The 18,646-nt window shown below is 37.9% G+C and overlaps 5 protein-coding genes across 6 annotated transcripts in view; all 5 read right to left on the bottom strand.

Annotated features, from left to right (window-relative positions):
* Positions 1-714: 714 nt before the first annotated feature.
* On the bottom strand, positions 715-2,959 carry cyba (cytochrome b-245, alpha polypeptide). The gene is made up of 6 exons (XM_010741495.3): positions 2,790-2,959; positions 2,360-2,429; positions 2,056-2,130; positions 1,850-1,933; positions 1,642-1,723; positions 715-1,360 (listed from the first exon to the last, which is right to left on the bottom strand). The coding sequence occupies exons 1-6, from the start codon at positions 2,845-2,847 to the stop codon at positions 1,172-1,174; spliced, it is 558 nt and encodes a 185-aa protein (XP_010739797.1). The 5' UTR covers positions 2,848-2,959; the 3' UTR covers positions 715-1,171.
* A 483-nt stretch (positions 2,960-3,442) lies between these two features.
* On the bottom strand, positions 3,443-7,602 carry mvda (mevalonate (diphospho) decarboxylase a). 2 transcript variants are annotated; one of them, XM_027280986.1, is made up of 10 exons: positions 7,401-7,602; positions 7,163-7,233; positions 6,772-6,886; positions 6,307-6,468; positions 5,933-6,132; positions 5,553-5,627; positions 5,189-5,407; positions 4,726-4,841; positions 4,423-4,531; positions 3,443-4,044 (listed from the first exon to the last, which is right to left on the bottom strand). In XM_027280986.1, exons 1-10 carry the CDS (start codon positions 7,459-7,461, stop codon positions 3,964-3,966), a joined length of 1,209 nt encoding a protein of 402 aa, XP_027136787.1. In that variant the 5' UTR covers positions 7,462-7,602; the 3' UTR covers positions 3,443-3,963. The 2 variants fall into 2 exon arrangements, with proteins under 2 accessions (XP_027136787.1, XP_010739786.1); XM_010741484.3 differs by having other exon boundaries at positions 6,307-6,453; positions 7,401-7,599.
* An 806-nt stretch (positions 7,603-8,408) lies between these two features.
* pdcd5 (programmed cell death 5) lies at positions 8,409-11,704 on the bottom strand. The gene is made up of 6 exons (XM_010741472.3): positions 11,469-11,704; positions 10,293-10,333; positions 9,892-9,953; positions 9,607-9,698; positions 9,451-9,522; positions 8,409-9,365 (listed from the first exon to the last, which is right to left on the bottom strand). Exons 1-6 carry the CDS (start codon positions 11,532-11,534, stop codon positions 9,318-9,320), a joined length of 381 nt encoding a protein of 126 aa, XP_010739774.1. The 5' UTR covers positions 11,535-11,704; the 3' UTR covers positions 8,409-9,317.
* A 297-nt stretch (positions 11,705-12,001) lies between these two features.
* uraha (urate (5-hydroxyiso-) hydrolase a) lies at positions 12,002-14,110 on the bottom strand. The gene is made up of 4 exons (XM_027281811.1): positions 13,372-14,110; positions 12,683-12,822; positions 12,438-12,573; positions 12,002-12,257 (listed from the first exon to the last, which is right to left on the bottom strand). The coding sequence occupies exons 1-4, from the start codon at positions 13,423-13,425 to the stop codon at positions 12,168-12,170; spliced, it is 420 nt and encodes a 139-aa protein (XP_027137612.1). The 5' UTR covers positions 13,426-14,110; the 3' UTR covers positions 12,002-12,167.
* A 1,053-nt stretch (positions 14,111-15,163) lies between these two features.
* The window catches only part of LOC104927373 (heterogeneous nuclear ribonucleoprotein C), a 38,329-nt gene continuing 34,846 nt past the window's right edge, over positions 15,164-18,646 (bottom strand). Inside the window, exons 6-7 of the mRNA XM_010741440.3 lie at positions 17,613-17,770; positions 15,164-16,699 (exon numbers count right to left, since the gene is read on the bottom strand). Coding sequence (XP_010739742.3) covers positions 16,661-16,699; positions 17,613-17,770 — 197 coding nt within the window. The 3' untranslated portion in view covers positions 15,164-16,660. The remainder of the gene's footprint in view (positions 16,700-17,612; positions 17,771-18,646) is intronic.

Here is an 18,646-nt window from a genome sequence, read left to right as displayed (position 1 = left end):
GAAATTGGTATTAAACTATATTGTTTGGCATTTATTTTAAAGTGAAATTTTGTAGTTTAGTTTGTAGTTTTGTAAAAGTATGGATTGTGTGTTGTATAAACTTGTTTTGCCTCACTTTGCCTAAAACTCTAACACAACATGCCCTGCTCCATATCGATAAGGTCCATTTGTACTTCTCTCATGCGGCAGGGGGTGGCAGCATTAACCTGTTTTTGATAACATTTGGTTTGAGTTCAGCACTATAGCCTAGAAAATACACTCACTTATAATTATTTAATAATAACTTACACCTTGGTGTGTTATTATTAAACAAAGTATTCATAAGAGGCATTGTGTGTAATAATAATAGTGTTGTTGATCCATTAAGTACTGAGGAATGCTGGTGCATTTAAGCCCTAAAAACAAAATGAGGAAGTATCATTGTACCTCTGTGGTTTCCACACAGACTGCAGATGCTTAACAGGTCAACTGTGTCAAACAAAAATAGAACCTTAAGACATGATAAAAGAAATTAAAGCACCTTGCAGAACTTGTCTTACAACCAGCAATTTCATCAGACATACTAATGTTACATTTTTTCCATCTTAGGTGAACAAAGGTTGGCAATGTGACACAGAAAAAAAAGGGAAATTCTCATGTATTGAAATTCAGTGTGTTTTGTGAAAGAAGGAAGTTCCAAATGTCATTTCTTAAAATATGTCATCATAAGACAGATCATGATTCAGGGCACACAGGATTTATTTACAAGACAACAAAGTACAGAGCAAAAGGGCTAATATCAGTCACATACATATGTGCCAATGTCAATTTAATCCTAGCAAACAATGCTATGTAGTCCTGCATTGTCTGTATCTGGTTCCACTTAGCAGCTATAGCATGTACATTTTTTTCCACACTGCATTTTTTGTTCATAAGTAAAATATGACAATCACTTCTTCTTCTTTGTAATCTCTGTTCATGCTAAGAAACAGCCTTCAAGACATTTCACTGCTGGATGTGGTATTAAAGTGTGGACCCAACATGCAGTCCAATCACTAGCTTCACTAAACTTCTAAACTATTCATTTGTCCAGAATAACAAATCTGGTGACATCTGGTTTTAATAGATTTGTAGATCTCAAGATCTCAGGCAGAGAAAAGAAGGGACACAGAGGATAGGGCACTGGCACTGGTTAATCGTCAGTGACAGAGATGGGGTTGTCATAGGCTGCTCCCTCCAGGTCATCTACCCGTTTCCTACGCATCTCTGCAGGAGGTCTTGGTGGTGGATTCTGAGGAGGATTTTTAATGCTCTCTGTAACTGGCTTTCGGACCTCCTTCCTTGGAAGAATTGGCTCCCAGTGTTCACCTCGGATAGCTGCCTAGAAAGCAAGAATATGTCAAAGAATACAAGTCAGTAATAGTTAGAAAGTGTATGACCAGGTCAGGCTACGCCCACACAATACACACACACTCAGATTTCATAACTGCAGGGTCATGTCGCAACACAGGTACCAGTAATGAAACAATCTCTTCCTTATTGCCATTTCCTTGTTTCCATCAACTTGCCACTTCCTGCTTCATCTAATAACTTTATCAAAGTTGACATGATTTAATCTGCTACAATGGTAGTTTAATATGCTAAAAAAAATTACTGACTTACCACAAGGTAGATGAGGCTGGCAATCCCGAGGCAGACACATCCGAGGACAGTAGCAAGCATAAAACCTCCAGGTACACAGATTCTAAGAGAAATAGAGAAATATTTTGAGGACAAAAGGTTAAAACGACAAGTGTTTTGTTAGAAAGACTGGCTGGGAATAAGAGGAATGCTGTCTAGCAAAGGAGAGTCGATGATATAACAAACTCACGCAGCATGTAAAAATGCTCTGACATAGTAGTTCCTTGTCAGTGGCCCGAATGCTTTTACACACACAGTGAAACAGTACTGGCCCCTAAAGGGAAAACAAGATACAGGAGTGAGCTTTGGACATGATCACAGAACATGTCCATTAAAATACAACCTACATGTTGCAAAACAATAATAAATAAATTATAAGAAAATGACTTTACTTACGTTCTCTCTACACTTGTGCCCTTGGATCTCTTGCTTCTGGGATACTCAAGTAGACACACAAACACCCCAGCAGCACTGATTATCTGTCAAGGCTGTTTCATCTTAAAAGCTTCACTAAGTGACATAATAACTATGAGAGGACATTCAAAGCTAATTTAAATGAACGTCTGTGATCCTGAGCTGCAAGAAAATGATGGATGGACTTATTGTTTCAGATATAAAAGGAGAATACATGCAGAATATGATAAGAAAACACAGATAGAATAATAGATAAAAAATATTTCCAACATGTAGCAAAGGATACACTGCATAAGCTGCAAATTGCCAGCCTCTGAACTGTCCAGCCACACCTACAATACCTCCAGTAAGGAGAACTGAAACAAGAAAACAAGATTAAATTAAAACTTAAAATAACCAAAATGATTTCCGTGACTCCAGTCAAGCAGAAATCCCCAGAAAAACTCTACATCCACCTGATACTGAAATGGAGTTTCTTTCTTATTTATTATTCATGGTTTATTTATTATCAAAGCAGGCTTGAATGGAAGGATGATGAGTTGACTGAAATGATTTAATGTTTGCTTTAATAAAAAATCAATTAGTAGAATTTACTGAAGCAACACATTGGTACCTGCTAAAATGAATTTCGACTAAACCGCTCATGAAAACATTAATTTGTATGAAATTTTTAACTATTTTAATCTTTAAAAAAAAAACTTTTTATACAAACTCACTGAGTCCCGAAGCCAGAGCCTGTTCATTGGCCCACATCGCCCACTCTATTTTCCCCATCGCTTTTACCGGAACAAACCCTCTGCAGACGGCTGTGATTCTCCGAGTACGACTCACTACTTTACTTTAACTTCTTCTACAAGGAAGCAAAGGTATTTACAAAATGTGAGGTGTGTAGGCTCGGAGGCTGGGCTGACTCAGTCGTAATTTCCGGTAAATGTAGAGGACTACAATAGGAGGGGAGGGACTAACCAATCAAACTCACCAGACAGGTAACTTAAAGAAAAAAACAAGCAGGTGCAGTCCATGAATTTCATATGCATAACTTGCTAATTGTCCGTAAAGAAAACATCTTGACGTGACTGGACTGGAAATTAGTTTTATTACATGAAAAGACAGAATCTACTTCAGCAAGATGTTTGTTGCATTTTTCTTGCTGCAATGTTCTGGCATAGTAAACCAGTGAACAAAACAAACTCATCTGAAAGACATCCTACCTGCCAACTGCCTTAAGGTGACACCTTGGGGAAATAACACTCACCTTGGACTCATTCACCTTTCAATTATCTAATTCATAACGCATCTATCTTCTAGCTTCTAATGCATAACTTCACAGTGTACCTGCATTTAATTTTGCACAAAAGAAAGACTCAAATGTGACTAAAATATATTTTATTTAATGTCACAGAACAAAATTGACATAAATTAAGTACGTACTGTAGGTCTGAAATTATATTTTCATAAGATGACAATGAAAACACAATTAAATTGATCAACTTATAATGCCTTTCTTAAACACACGAATACTTACATAAAGTGAAAACCAAGCTCAGATAGGCCAGCTGCAGCAGTGAACTGTATTCATGGTTCAGTGCATTGCTCAATGACATGACATTACCCTTAAGCAATTCTAGCTGCTAGTCAAATTCCTCTAAAACAGTATCTACCCGTAGATACCAAGAAATACAAAGAGCTAAACAAGAACAGAGAGTAACAAAAAGATGAAAGACACTCCAGAACAGTTTGATAATTAAAGGAAGAGATATTAGCAACCACAGCAGTGTCTCAAGTCACCGTCATTTGTAAAAACCTACACATTACTAATGTAAATGATCTCTTGTTGAACTGGCTTTATTCTTTCTCAGTGGAGCTTTGTCCGTCTAAAGCTGCAGGGTATCACACAGTGTTCTTCGGCAACCCAGTAGATCCAAGTAGATGCAGAGTGGGATCCTCCACAACACAAGGGCCCGGTCCAGCCTTGAACACAAACGAGAAAAGATCATGGCATTGAGTTTTACAAGAAAAGAAATATGTAAGTGCAATGTTTGTTCTAATCTAAAAATGTAAACCTAAAAGCCGTGTTAAAAAGGCTTGTTAAACACTCAAAAGTCAAATAGTGGATTAACTCTAGTGCTAAATCCGTAAAGCAGAGGAACTAATGTATATCACAATATATGCCACACATTTCAACTGCAGTACTGCAACAGCATGTTGTGTAAGGGAATGTTAAAAGGAAATGTGGACAAACAAAACTCACAATCAGACAATTCACACAGTCACATATTTTTAACTCCTGTAGCCTTAAGATAAATGCACCAACAAATATAAATCATGAATAGAAACATATTTGTGTACCTTGGTACTAATAATGTAGCTTATTCCTTTTGGCATAGGCTCTAGACCAATAGCCTGTTTAAGTTCCTCAGAGAGAGCAGCATGGTTGACTGGAAGACCTTTAAAAAACCTGCAGAGAAAAAACTTTCAATGACTTAGAGAACACACACCTTCAACAACTGTATAAACAGCTCATTTGTAGCCAAAATACACCCATCTGTCATTGTGTATTCATGTATATAAATGATATTTTTAGATAAATTAATTAGTTAAGCAGTATTTTTACTTAAACCTAAGTAAGTCTGATAACTGTCTCTAACTCACTGTCCTCCGTTGGTCTCTGGGGGGAAGAAATGTTGAACCACCTGAACAAACTCAGGAACATGCTGCTGTAAAGTGAAGATTACAGCGTTGGGTCCTGCATCAAATGTGTAGGCCACCTAAAAGAAGAGCAAACAGATGTGACAGTCATATTAAGAGAGGGAGTTTTTCAGTTTGAAAACCACTCCACAAGTTTCACATCTTCATTACACCATTTCAGAAATTCAGTTGCATGAACTGAGGCAGATGTCTAACACAAGAAAAATGACAAGGCTTAAGTTACCCTAATCCATTCTCTAACAAAGTTACTATTGTTGCGTAATAATCCACTTGTAAATATTTTATTTTAAAAAAGTAAATACATATCTTGATTAACAGAACACTGGGTTAACACACTATAACAAGACGGCAGCTAAATATTTATTTCTCTGCTCTTCCTCAGAAACAGAAGAGTAAAGTTCCTCACCCTCGTCTCCCCGTAGTGTCTGTTATACCGATGCACCAAACTAATAACCTGTTGAGACACACTGTTGAGGTAAAAGATGGGAGGGTATGTGTCAAGGCAGGTGGCATGGAATTGGTTACTGTCCTTCATAGTTAGTTCAGCGAATGCAGCAAAGTCCTTTCTTTGCACTGCTTCAATCATCTCTACCATCCGGCCTGGAACGACAGACTCAGCCCGATGCTACACACACAAACACAAGAGAGACATAGACCCTCCTTTGAGTAAATATAGCTTAGCTTTAAATGCAGTGTAAATGTACATAATCTCCACTTGTAACAGTATTGACAGAAATGTTAGTACATAAATTAATGAAAGTTTGAAGTACCTTTAAGAGAGAGCTTGTCTGTACACTGGTCTGCATCCCAGAGGTGCTCCCCACTGGCTTCCTCTCAGCACTGGCCTGTCACAAAGGGCATCATTAATGTGTGATATAACTTTTACTATTTTAAATTAAAGTGTGCATTTTATATCACACTTAATTGAAAATAAATGATGTTCCCTGTGCATGCAACACAAGAAATTGTCATTAATAGACAATTAAGATAATTAAGTACATGACTCATTGTCATTAATAGACAATTAAGATAATTAAGTACATGACTCTTACAATAGAGTACAGATATGACAAGACATTAAAGAACTGCATTATTTTTTCGCTTTCATTTTGTCACTTTCGGTCTTTCAAACACACACAAACTGACTTACCACTAGTACGAGGATTCTGAGCTCAGGCCAGTGAGTCTCTGGCTCCACCTGTTGGGCCAGGCTGTCTTTGCCATCATCTTTCTTTCCCATTATCCACTGAACAAACCCTCCATACATACTCCGGCATGCGCTGCCCGAGCCCTGCCGAGCAATCCCAGACAACTCCCCTTCTACGCCAAACACCCGGGCCAGAGTGTACACTGTAACACAGGGATGTGAGTGGGAGTAAGAGTAGAGTGGGTGTCAAAGTGTCAGATATGAGATAGATGTTGCATAGTGGCACACACAAGCAATATAATATAGTTTAAACTAAAAAGCAATACTTTTGTGTCACTAGTGTCATCTGGCTATGCACTCATACAGAGCATACACACCTAGACAAGCGAATCCAGCAGCTGAGGAGGCGAGGCCAGCAGCAGTCGGGAAGTTGTTAACAGAGCAGATGTGGACTTTGTGAGACAGACCAGTTGAATCCACACTGGGGTCCCCATCACCACGTCTCTTCCTTGCTAAGCGTCGAACTGAATACAGAAAAACAGAAAAATGTCATAGTGTCCTGCACTCCTACTAGTTATTGACCTTACATTATTAGATTACATTACATTACATTGCATTTAGCAGACGCTTTTATCCAAAGCGACTTACAGAGGAGGACATAAGCTGAGAAAGGTGTAAAGGAGCACAGAGTAGTTGTTAGTTTTGTTAGGCAGGGAAGCAGTCTCGTTAAAGGTTTTTACAAGTTTTTTAAAAGGTAGAAAGGGATGTTGCTGTTCTTGTAGCCGTTGGTAGGTCCTCATTGTGCTTACGGAGAGGGGAAAAATAAAACAGACAGGACTCACTTTCTCTCAGACAGGACTGTAGTCTCGGATGGGTTATGTCCTCCTCTTTGCCATTGAGCCATATTCGATCTTCCTGAAATGATCTGCTGGTTGCAACTGTCGTGGTTGTTTTCAGCTTAACAAAAAGGAAGACAAAGCAGATATATATATATATATATATAACATTTATGTTACCCAACATGCAGGCACAATACAACAGCAAACATACTATGACATGCACATCTGAATCAGTTTCTCTCTACATTTTTATTCATGTTGTCTTTTATATGATGGCAGGGAAACACAGCTTTAGCTCCCTGTAGCAGCTCTGGACAGAAGCAACAACACATAAGGAAAGCAGACACACGATTCACAGTGTGACTGATGATGGAAATGCTGTTTACTTTAATACCTGCTCTTGATGCAGTGTGACGCTCAAAGACGAGTTAATGGGCAGAATTAACTCTTCATCTCTCTTCCCCCCTGAAAAGTAACACAAAGTGAGGTGTCATCACTTTAATACAACCAAACATTATGAACATGCTCGACACAGTATTCAGAGAAACACAAATCACCACACACACGTACTGACGATTTGACAGGATTTAGCTTTCTTTGAGTCCTAAAACACACGTTTCGGTAATACTTACAGTATTTTATGACAGCTATATTCACAGGGGCGGTGCATGTCACTATGTTCGGCTTGTCCATACTATCCTCACTCTTTGTTAAACTCTCCCCGAGTGTCCAAAACACACACACCTACACGCTCCTGTCGCGTTTAGCGCTTACACTTCGGCTAACTGTAGCCAACCTTACTATAGCGTTTCCTCAAGCTCTCTCTCCATTGGCTGGGGTTGAACATGTGGCCAAGGCAACCGCCAATCAGAGCCAAGATGTTTGGATTAAGCGGTCGGAACAGCCAATGAGAGATCATCTGACCACGGTCGTGCGAAATGGGGCAAGGACATGGACCATCCCACATGACCATAGTCTGTAAGAAATTTAGATGGATTTTAATATCTATATCTATATCTATATATATTATACATTGATACATAATATATTGAAAGCTGCAGTAACACCTGTGCAAGTAAATTCAGTGTGATACACAGTGAACTTGAACTGAAGTATAACATTTATACTTTAGTTTACCCACTCTATACTACTCATTACTACCAGTTCAGAGCCAAATACATGTTATTTAAAACACATATGATGACCATACATGCACTGATACACATAAAACTACCAAGCAGTATCTTGACCATATAGTATTTGAGCAATAGTATTAATAATCCAATAATTTAGTAATGACAGGAGACATGACTGCCTGCATGAGTCTACTTTTGATACTTAGTATGTTTTGGGTAATACTTTTGTACTTTTACTTTACTTAAGTAAACTTGTTAGATTAATTACATTAATTTTTACACTATGGTACTGTTTGTTAAAAAAAATACAAACAAATCTCCATCCATAAATGGTGATACAGTAACTGTTGTGCCAGCTTCTCCTTTTCTTGTAGAATTAGAGGTCTCTCCTCTTCCATCTGGTTGCAAAAGTTAGATTATAACTGTTAATGGAAGTATGACTAAACTGTAGTATTTGTTACAATATGATGACTGACTTGATTAAGACTTTCTTAGAAATAAAAATCACGTTTGACCTTCATGCTTTTTATTTCAAAAGTAGTTGGATACATTTGGGAATCTGGCAACTCTTGCTTTAAACAAAATCCAAAGTATGACATTGTTGATTCAAAAAAAAAAAAAGAAAAAAAAACTCTCAATCATCCATTAAGAAACAAAGTAATTAAACTTTTTATAAATGGTTATGAGGATACTGATGATGCTGCAAAGTTTCATGTTCTTGTGCTGAGCAGACTCACAGCTGTAATATTTGTGTGCCACAACTCAAGAGAACACAATATGTGTAAAAACCCAAAACCTTTTCAAAAGGTTTACACACATATTCATATCATAACTGATTATTTTAGAAATGTTTCGCTAGAAAAACAAAACATTTGAATTTAAGGCTTTTTTTATGTAAACCTTTGAGATACATGTGAACAAAGAAAAATATCGAAGTGCAACATCCAAAGCTAATGGGAGGCCAACCCTGTAAAGAGAACAATGCATTGTATTCACAGAACAGTCTAGATAAAATGTACCAGCAGCAGCACATTTTTGCATTTTATCTAGCTTCTTGTGATTAAAGAAAAGAAGTCAACCATGGTGAAAATAATGAAAAAAGAGTAACTACTGAGAGGGAGTAGAGGAGTCAAACAGTGCCATGAGCTATCAGGGATACAACACAAGCAGTGCACATTTGGAGAAACTTGTAAAATAACACCTTATTTGACACTGTGTGCATTCTACTCCCCGCCACTTATGCCATGATGTCAGCTCCACTTTGTTGTTCTTCCCTCTTGGTACATACTTTCCAGGGACACACAGAAGGTAGTGTGGCATCCCAGGATTCAGCTAGTCAAAGATGCTATTAGAGTCCCAGTAAAGCAGATCCTCTCCTGATTTCTTGGCTCATTCCAGGGCTCCGGGTTAGAGTTAGTAATCATCCTCATCATCCGAGTCCATCACCCTCCGCCTGTTAAACTGACAAGCACAGAGCACAATTGATGTAAGATGGACAAATGACTGATGATGAATCAAACATAGGTGACATTTAAGCAGAACGTACTTTGACAGTTGTCTTCTTGTCCGTTTGCTGACTGACTTTCTCGAGAATTTCGATCAAGCCTGACTCTGAAATCTGACAGAGAAAATCCACTCATTGCACGGCTGGAATGCAGAAGAATATCAACAATACTGTTGCTCCCGACGTAAAATGTCTTACCTTTCCTGCTAACTTTCCAAAACGAGCCATTTGAATGAGATAGTTTTCAACTGCATTGGCCTTATCCGGCTTCACCAGAGCAAGATTGCTCACTGAAAAGAGAAAATGATTTTACCACTATGTGTTCACATGTGAGTGGTATGTGTAGCTATATCACAAACTGTTCATTACACAATATAGTTGTTACAGGTAAATAATGTAGTTAAGTCTTTTTTCAAACCTCAGACACGGGAGCCTGGTGATTCCCTTCAACAGGATTAAAAATAAATACGAGTGCAAACTTACATCTGGCTCTGGCAGACTGGTCGAGAACTTGAGCCAATATAGAGTTCCTCATATCTGTTTCTCTGTAAATGAAAACAAATAAAACAATGTAACTAGTGTTTGGATCTAGGACTGAGAGTAGTAAAAAGAAAATACATTTATTAAACTATCAAACCATCAGAACAATAACTTGGTCCTACAGCTCCACTGAGAGGTTTAATATTATAAATAGTGTTTATAACTTTACTTTCAAATATATCGTGACTGTGTAATAGTCTCACAATAATTTAGGGATAAATCAGTGCATAGACTTTATTTCATTAAAAGTCTATTTATTTGAAAAACAGAGTAACTGTACTGTATACAAGTAATAATGTAATCACTATACTCGCATGCTTTGTGCAAGAGTTATTGCATCTTACCTCTGTTTGGCCTCCTCTCCTTGCTGATTGTTCGAACCATCCTGAAAGAATATGTGAGAGACATCACATATATGTTTTTGCATTCAACTAAATGGAAAATGTATAACCTGAAAAGGATTTTATAACAGCCGACACTCCCTTAACTTTTGTCGTGGCTTCAGACAATTTAATAGCTATCAAACCAAGTTTCCCTATGCTTCTCTTGGTTTAAAAATCAGTTTGATTTAAATCACGTTTCAAACTAAAATGTTCGGCGAAAGATCTTTTGAGCAGACTGTACATATGTACGCCAGTAACAGACAAAGGTGCATATGTGAGACACTAATGATGAGGACCAGGTCTGACAGGTTCAAGACATGAACACTGTTGGAACAAAGTAATTTCTCTATACTTTTGTTCTCATGTACTAGTATATTCATTTTTTTTAAAAAATAATAATAATATGACCAACATTGACCCACTTCACATCTGCAAGTTCATTAGATGTATCACTCCTTGGAGTGCAAAATATGACACCGTTTCCAGATGACCTCAATTATATATTTGGACCATATTACTGCAGTGTCTTGTTAACTATGTGCAAACATACATACTCTGTACTAGTTTAAGCTGATCAGCCAAAACACCAGCACACATAATCGATCAGGCTCTGCTGATCACACAGTTTATGTGCAATTAACCTGACAGCAGTGATTTGAAATCTATTTCAGGAAACACTGATTTTAAAAAAAAAAAAACACATTTTAGTCATAAAAGGATGCCACAATATCGTGGGTTTCTAAATAGATAATACTGTTGTTGTAGTAAAGACACTATCCTCCTCACAAGAAACAAGAGAAAGATTTAGGGAATATTCAACTAGACAGTGTGCTGTGTATTTGTGAATCTGTCCACAGTCACTTAAAGTATTTTCATTTTCATGGGTCATGGTCAGAGGGGCGTGCGCTGTCTAATCGACACAAAGCTAACGGAGACGGTGCTAGTAATTACCGTGATTCATCTCGCTAACTACTGCTGTTAATTGCAGTTAATTTACATTAAACACAGCTCTCACAGTTGAGCTATGAGTGAAGTAGTAGTGGTGTTGGTGGTGTCTGGTTTAGCTTGACTAGCTCTCTCGGTGTCTCCTTTTAAGGCAGCCGCAAACACGTTTCCGAGCTCACGTCTGGTCCTTACCCCGTGCTTTGCCTGCAGCTCCGCCATTCTTTGCCGCCTAATTGCCTCCAATTCGTCGTCCGCCATCGTTCACGAAAGTAAAATTACCCACAAGACTGAAAATGGGATGAAGACGAAGTAACAGAAAGCGCTAAACTCGCACCAGAGCGAAGGCCCTACCTAGCACAGGGGAGTGTAATCGACACCGAAATAACCGAGCTGACTCTCAGGGTAAAGCAATCGAGCACAGAGCGAGGTTAGGCGAGGTTGTGTGTGTACTCTCACTGCCTGGGTGTGTGGATGTGTGGCAATGATGTAAAAATAAAAAAATAAATGCTTTTTATAGTTCATCTATATAGTTTAGCTTAATATTTTGACCCAATAAGTAATAATAAGATCAGAGTCTCAGGTGGTGTCACAGAAACATGGTTTTGTGTAATACAGTTTATTTCATGGCATTTATAGATAATGGTTCTTGTTTCTTTATTATGTTTATAGAAAAACGATTCTCATACACGTTTACAAAATAAAACATTTGACAGTGAACACCTTACTTGATTGCTTAGTGTTTATTTGCACAGAAGTTGTACATTCATAACATTATTATTCAAATTGAAGAAACATTTCTTTATTTTTAGTTCTTGAAGTTGCCTCTAACTTTTGATGTGATAGACAGATGATAGATGAAGGCATCCTCATGAGGTTCATCGCGCTTGATCTCTAACTCCCTCTGTAGGTACTATAAGAGAAACGACTCAGGAGCAGAGGGATATGGTACTTTTTGCCAGGGTCATCAATAGTAAAGATAATCTGCAATGAAACAATAAACAAGTGAGATCAACACTGGTAGTCAAGCTTTTTTTCAGCATCATGATAAGTTAAATGAAGACGCATATTCACTACTAGTCACAAAAATATGGTAACCCCACAAGCAGCAGTAAACTTGAGAATGGCAGCTCAGGATCCCAACAACACATATCGTTTCCTTACCTCAACGTATGGGTAAAAACAGGTCTCTCCCATACTCTCCCAGTACTGAGCTGTTTCAAACCGAATTTTGTAAACACCAGATATAAACATTTGTCTTGTGATGAGTCCTGGACAGCGTCCATCATCATTAGTGCTCCTGTTGAGACAGAGATATACATTGCCCTGTAGTAATATTTGAGATTTTCCTGTGATCATACTTAGTGGCTATGTGTGTGGTATTTTTAAACTTTTCCTCAGGTTTTTACCCAGTGGTAATCAAACTCCAGGCATTAGTGCAGGGGTCTTGTCGGTAGAGACTGAGGGCCAAGTTCGAGCCAGGGACTCCCATTGCAGTGTTCAGCACATGGGTGGTCAGAGGACTGGGTGAGCCTGCCATTGCTGTGATCTACAAAACAAGGAAGTAAGACTATACATTGATCATGTGATTCTGAAGCAACCAAAATATAGATTAGATCATACAAAAATGTCCATACTGACTAAGAGGTATATTCATACATTCCTAGTTTTCCAAAAGCTTTGTTGTTTATCTATGACATACAGCAAAAGGCCACAGGTTGGAGTAGAACCTGGGCTGCCGCAATACACAGCCTACATGGACTACATGGTGTGCGCATCCTACCAGCAAGTTGTGATTTATTACATTTAAATCAATAAGATAATCAAATAACTGGACATGCACTTGCCTTTAATACCTAGTACAGGTACAAGATAGTTGTGGTAATTATATTTGTTATTTCAGAAACTGGACTATTGACAACTTCTCTTGGGAGCTTCACTTACATCTCACAAAATATCTTCTCAGCCAGAGTTCATGTAGTTTCTTTAATACACATTATATAGTACAACATATTAAATAAATCATGCTATATCATTTTACATAGTCTGTTTAATAAAAAACTTTCTATCGTAGTATAAATTTAAGTTTTGTGCTTACCTTATTTTCAGGCAAAATATGACCTTTGAGTTGCTGCAGCCTGTACGCACTCATGTGCACGGATGAATAAAATCCAAAGTGGGTCAGCAGTTTTAATCAAAAAATGCAATTTTAAGGTTTATTTAACAGGTTTTTGTGACATAATTACCATGTGGTACAACACACTGTCCTATTCAGTACACGTGAATTTCTTTTTGTCAACAGAAGACTGATTGTGCAAGAGCTACTTTTGGCACACTTTGAACTTAGTTGAATGATTCAAGTGGCGGCAGAGGAGCATAATGGGCTGGTTGCACAGCAGATATTTTGACTTGTCACAGCAGGAAAAACACACAGTTTGTGTTGCAGGGATAGTGAATCAACTGTAGCCTCCCCTAAGTTGAATGCAGCTATCTTTGTAAGTTTCCTGCTATGACATGTCAAAATGTCTGCGGTCTGGTGAATATTTGTGAGTAAATAAAACTTTCGTTTATGGTGGCTACAAACCAGTAAACTGTCTTCCCTGTGCCGCACATCCTACACTGCCCATATTTTGCCTCTCTTTGCTCATTTTGTTACTCACCTACATTCAGTTTTTGTGACCGTAGCCATAAAAGGAAGCCTTATTTACTTTTTGACCTTGTTATGTTTGACTTGCTGGGTTAATGAACTTTAAACACACAACCCATGACTTCCTTCTTGAATTCCACAAATGAATAGGCTGACACACATGTGCTATGATTCTTAGTTCCAGCCCAGCCCAAGCACAGTTCTGTAAACAAATCAAACATGGTGACAATAGAATGGCAAAGCAATGCTGTGATGATGTAATTTTAATATACATATATCCAATAAAATGTACCTCTTGACTTTTTGGCTGCCATGTTGGGCGGAAACTACAGTCTCAGTCTGGCCTGTGTTGATGGTTTCCTTTAAACCATCCCTGAAACTGTGCTGACCTTTGGACCATCCATGCAATAAGGAAAATAGATGTGGTGGGTTCAAAGACAACATGATCACATGATCTAGCTGTCTACCTCTGACAGCCAAATTGATATTTACTATTATCGACTTTCCTCTTTGCTGTATAGATGTATGTATGTATGATATTGTTGCACGATTTATACACTTATTTGGAACAGTATTTGGAACAATACTTAACTATTCAGTAAACAGCAGACATGTGACTTAAGTCACAAGGATGTCCTGAGTAATTTTTCATGGGCAAGTCAAGTTATGTCTCGTCAAATCAAATTAAGGGAGGAGAAAACACATCTGACACCTCACGGACACTTACTAAAATGAATCCTTATTTGACATCAACAAACAAAGTTTTGTCTTCTAGTCTGGATGGTCAGAAATTATGCAACAGTTCACCTGAAACTCTTTTGGCACAGGTATGATGATGGTGATCTGATCTTATCAGCAGACCTTCAGGTGCCATATCAAGTAGCTTGACTGACAAGGTAGCTCAGTCAGTCACATTACACAGAAAATGCAGAATAAGACTTTTACTGTTACCTGTACATATGACACCAACATGTAAAATACAATGAGAACATTTTTAATATTTAAAGTGAAAACAAATTAAAGTGAAAATAAAGTCATTCATCAGGTCTCAAGTCAAGTCAAGTCAAGTCAAGTGTCTTTTAGTCCATATCAAATTATTTATGTTTTGTGCAGTTTTGTGATCTGATGATAACCATTAATACTGCACATCATTTCACCCTGTGTTTTATATCCATGCAATGTTTTCACTCTTTCCTTCTTTGTCTATTTTTGTGTTTCAGAATAAAAACGCACTCCCACAGTCTATATTTATACTCAATATGAAAATACTTTTACTACTGTGACAATGAGTATTTCCACTTGGCTTATCTTAAGAATGCAAACAAAAAAATGTAACATCATAGGAATTATAATAACATCGTTTTCTTTAAAAAACACATGAGAAGTCCTAAAGCAAGATTAAAATCAGACAGTTCAACAATTACAGTAAAGTTTACAATAATACACAATATTACACACTGACCTGGGTCTTTGCACGTCTCAAAGTGCCAAATACATGGTGGAAGAGAGTTGTAACATTCCTTTAACACATTTAAAGAAGAGAAAACACAGTGTGACATAACTAGGTAAACTGTATTACATTTCTGTCAGAGAGCCACACTCTCATAGCATACGAATACAACCGGTTTCTCTCCTGAATCATCAGCGTGACTATTCAGTCTCTAAAGGATTACTGTGAGCTAAATTCTGACACCTTTGAATTACACAATGAAGACAAAAAAAATGAGTTGAACACCAACAAAAAATTTGAGTGTAAAGATTTGTTTTGCTTTTCAAAATACTTTGAGATCCACAGAGATGATTTCCATTTTACAGTATACACAATACTGAAAATGCTAAGTAAGCTGTGTACATGGTTTACAACTGCACAGATTTGATGCACGGTTCAATATTATTTGTAGATTATCTTCTTGAAGGTCCTCCATAAACAAAAATCCAACATTTCCTTTAAATTCCCCAAATTGAAGATTAAAGTGTTTTATATATGTATTACATATCACCTGTATCTGGCCAAGCAATGTCAAAAAAGTATTCTTAATGATATTTCAGAGTTTGTTATTTCAGGATAAACGATAAAAAGTGGTTGATGACTCGTCCTGCACACAGGGCCTATAACAGTTATGCATCCAATGAATCTCTTTCTCGCTTTGACGCCACCAGAGCTTAGTGGCTCGTGTTTGATACAGTCTGTGAGTAATTCTGATGGCTGCTACATGGCCGGGCCTCACTGACTACTGTACAAAAGCAGAACTTTATTAAACTTTATTCAGTGATTTTGGTGCAATGGATCATATTTTATACAGAATATATTTGCTGGTTGTCTCTCTGATGTCTTCTTGCTGCTCAGCTTCACCTCTATGTGATTTATAGAGTTTCCTCGCGATTATCAGATTGCTTTAGCTTTAACAACTTGTTTATAGTGTTTTAATCAAAGAGTTTTTCATTTTTCATTGGATTAAACATTTATCCTTATCTTACTGTGAGGTGACAGTGCTAACCACTGCAACACCGTGCCACTGTAATGTTGATGTTTGTAGTGTGTATACGTCACCTGTGTCAGTGTTTTTGTTTTTCTGTTTCGAAACTGAGCTGCTGTGATACAGTTAAATGTATTGTGTTATCTGATATGTACACCCTGTTGGAGGGAAGTGGAGCTGCTGATATAAGTGTTTGCTTGTTGGTTGTTCTCTTCCCCCATGTTTGGCACTTCATCCACATGGTCTATGTTTCATTTCCTTCCTCATATTTCCTCCTCAGGGTCAGAGCTGTGGTTGCTCATCTGTGACAGACAGAGAGACATACAGGACAAAACAAAGATACGTTTTATTCCACTGCAAGCTCAGAACGACGAAATTTAATCTTGCAAGTATAAATTGGTTTCACAATAATAGTTTCATGTCCAGTCATCTCACAAATTTGTCATTCATTTTTAACCTAAAGCAAACTTTTCTTAAAACTGTATTATTGTTTTATCTGTAAACAAATTTTATTTTACATTTTTTTTTTCCACAACAGACAAAGAACGATTGCTTGAGACAAAAAGTGAAGCCATTTTAAATTGTTGATATGGTTTGCCTTATTTCAGTTTTTGTGGTTCTCTTTCTTGACTTGTGACTTGAACTCTTCACTTGTGACTGTCAATATACAATTAATATATTATTACAGAAATTTAGACTCATAACTTCACTTCACTAAACTTCACATTATTCATCACTTATTGGAATACCCACAATTAATTATCAAAATAAAGTATTTGAGCAGGCTATTTATTAGGTCATACATTAGTCTGCTAAGGCAACATTTGGATCTGGTGCCTTGTTGCCGATAGTATCAAGTGTAAGAGATGTTGATATTGTTGGCTGTTAGTGGGCACACGTTAATAAGTAAATATTTAAGTGGACAGAACAGAATATTAAACATAAATGTGAGACTGCAGGCAACTACTTGTCTAAGCACTGAAAAACAGCTAGACTAGCTCTGTCCAAAGGTACTGATACATTTCAATATTGCTTTTAGTATATTTGAAGATGTAAAAAAGGAAATTTGGGGAATTTCTTTGCCTCGTCACTAATGCTCAGTAAGATCTCCAGAAACTGGCATTAAACAGTAATAATAAAAGCAAGAAGAATGGGCTTCACTGATGCACTTTTTAGTCACTTCTGAACAAGTTACCAGACTTTAGATGCATTTACCGTGTGGTGGTCATCCTCTGGCTCCCTCAGTTCAGAGCTCTCCCTGTGGATTCGATGGCGGGAGCTGGGTGGAGAGAGGGAGGAAAGGGAATGCTCTGGGCTGCTGGCCGACAGAGCGTACGGTGAGCCAGCTGGACTGTCCTCTCTCAGGGGAGACCCTACAACAGAGGGGAGAACACATCCACACATATGGAGTTTAGTGAAAATTGTTTTAGTTTTGGTCCTGCTTCATTTTGGGATAGGAGTGTGAAGAAAATGCGAGTTTACTGTGGATCAAAGACAAAAAAGCCTGTGCACATCCCACTGACTGTGTACTGGATGACAGGCAGAAAACAAGAGTGGGAGTGACAGGATGAAGGACAGATGAGGAGATAGCAGGAGGGAGGCAAGAGTCGGCAGTGCTGGCTGTTGAGAGACAGGGGAGTCAAGTAGAGCTGGAGATAAATTCATATAAAGATGAGAGCTATCAATCGCTCAAGGTCATTCAAAGTAGATAGAACACACACATGCACACACAGAGCCACAGGACACATTCTCCTTTTAGTACACTGCCTATTTGTGTGTTATGATACTGACTTCTAGGTTCAAGGTTAAAGCACTGTCTTTGTTTTTTTTCACAAGAACAGTTTAGTGTAGCAGCAACTGAGGATATAATGCTCAGAGGAAGGTGGAATGCACCAAATGAGTGGTGTGAACTGTTTTATTTTACGATCAGTTTAATTAAGATGGCAGTAAAACCAGTTTCTTCGGAAAGGATAATAAAGCTTTGTCCTGTTCATTGCCTGGGCTGTTGCTCTTGTTGGCAGATGCGATAACTGTATTGGATTCAAATGTCCACATGAGGGCAGCAGCAGCTCTTCCTTCTGTCCACACTGATCCTTACATTTGTCTGTTTTCTCAAGCTTCATCAGTCAGTTACTTCAACCACCCTGTTTGTTCAGCATGTTCCATAATTTGCTCACAACCATAAATCAAGACACCCGCACTCCAGTTGAAATCGGCTCTAATTCAACTTTTTAAAAACATCCTGACTG

The sequence above is a fragment of the Larimichthys crocea genome, chromosome VIII (genome assembly GCF_000972845.2).
Source record: "Larimichthys crocea isolate SSNF chromosome VIII, L_crocea_2.0, whole genome shotgun sequence".
In the NCBI taxonomy this organism is placed as follows: Eukaryota; Metazoa; Chordata; class Actinopteri; family Sciaenidae; genus Larimichthys; species Larimichthys crocea.
This window is presented reverse-complemented; position numbering and strand designations above follow the sequence as displayed.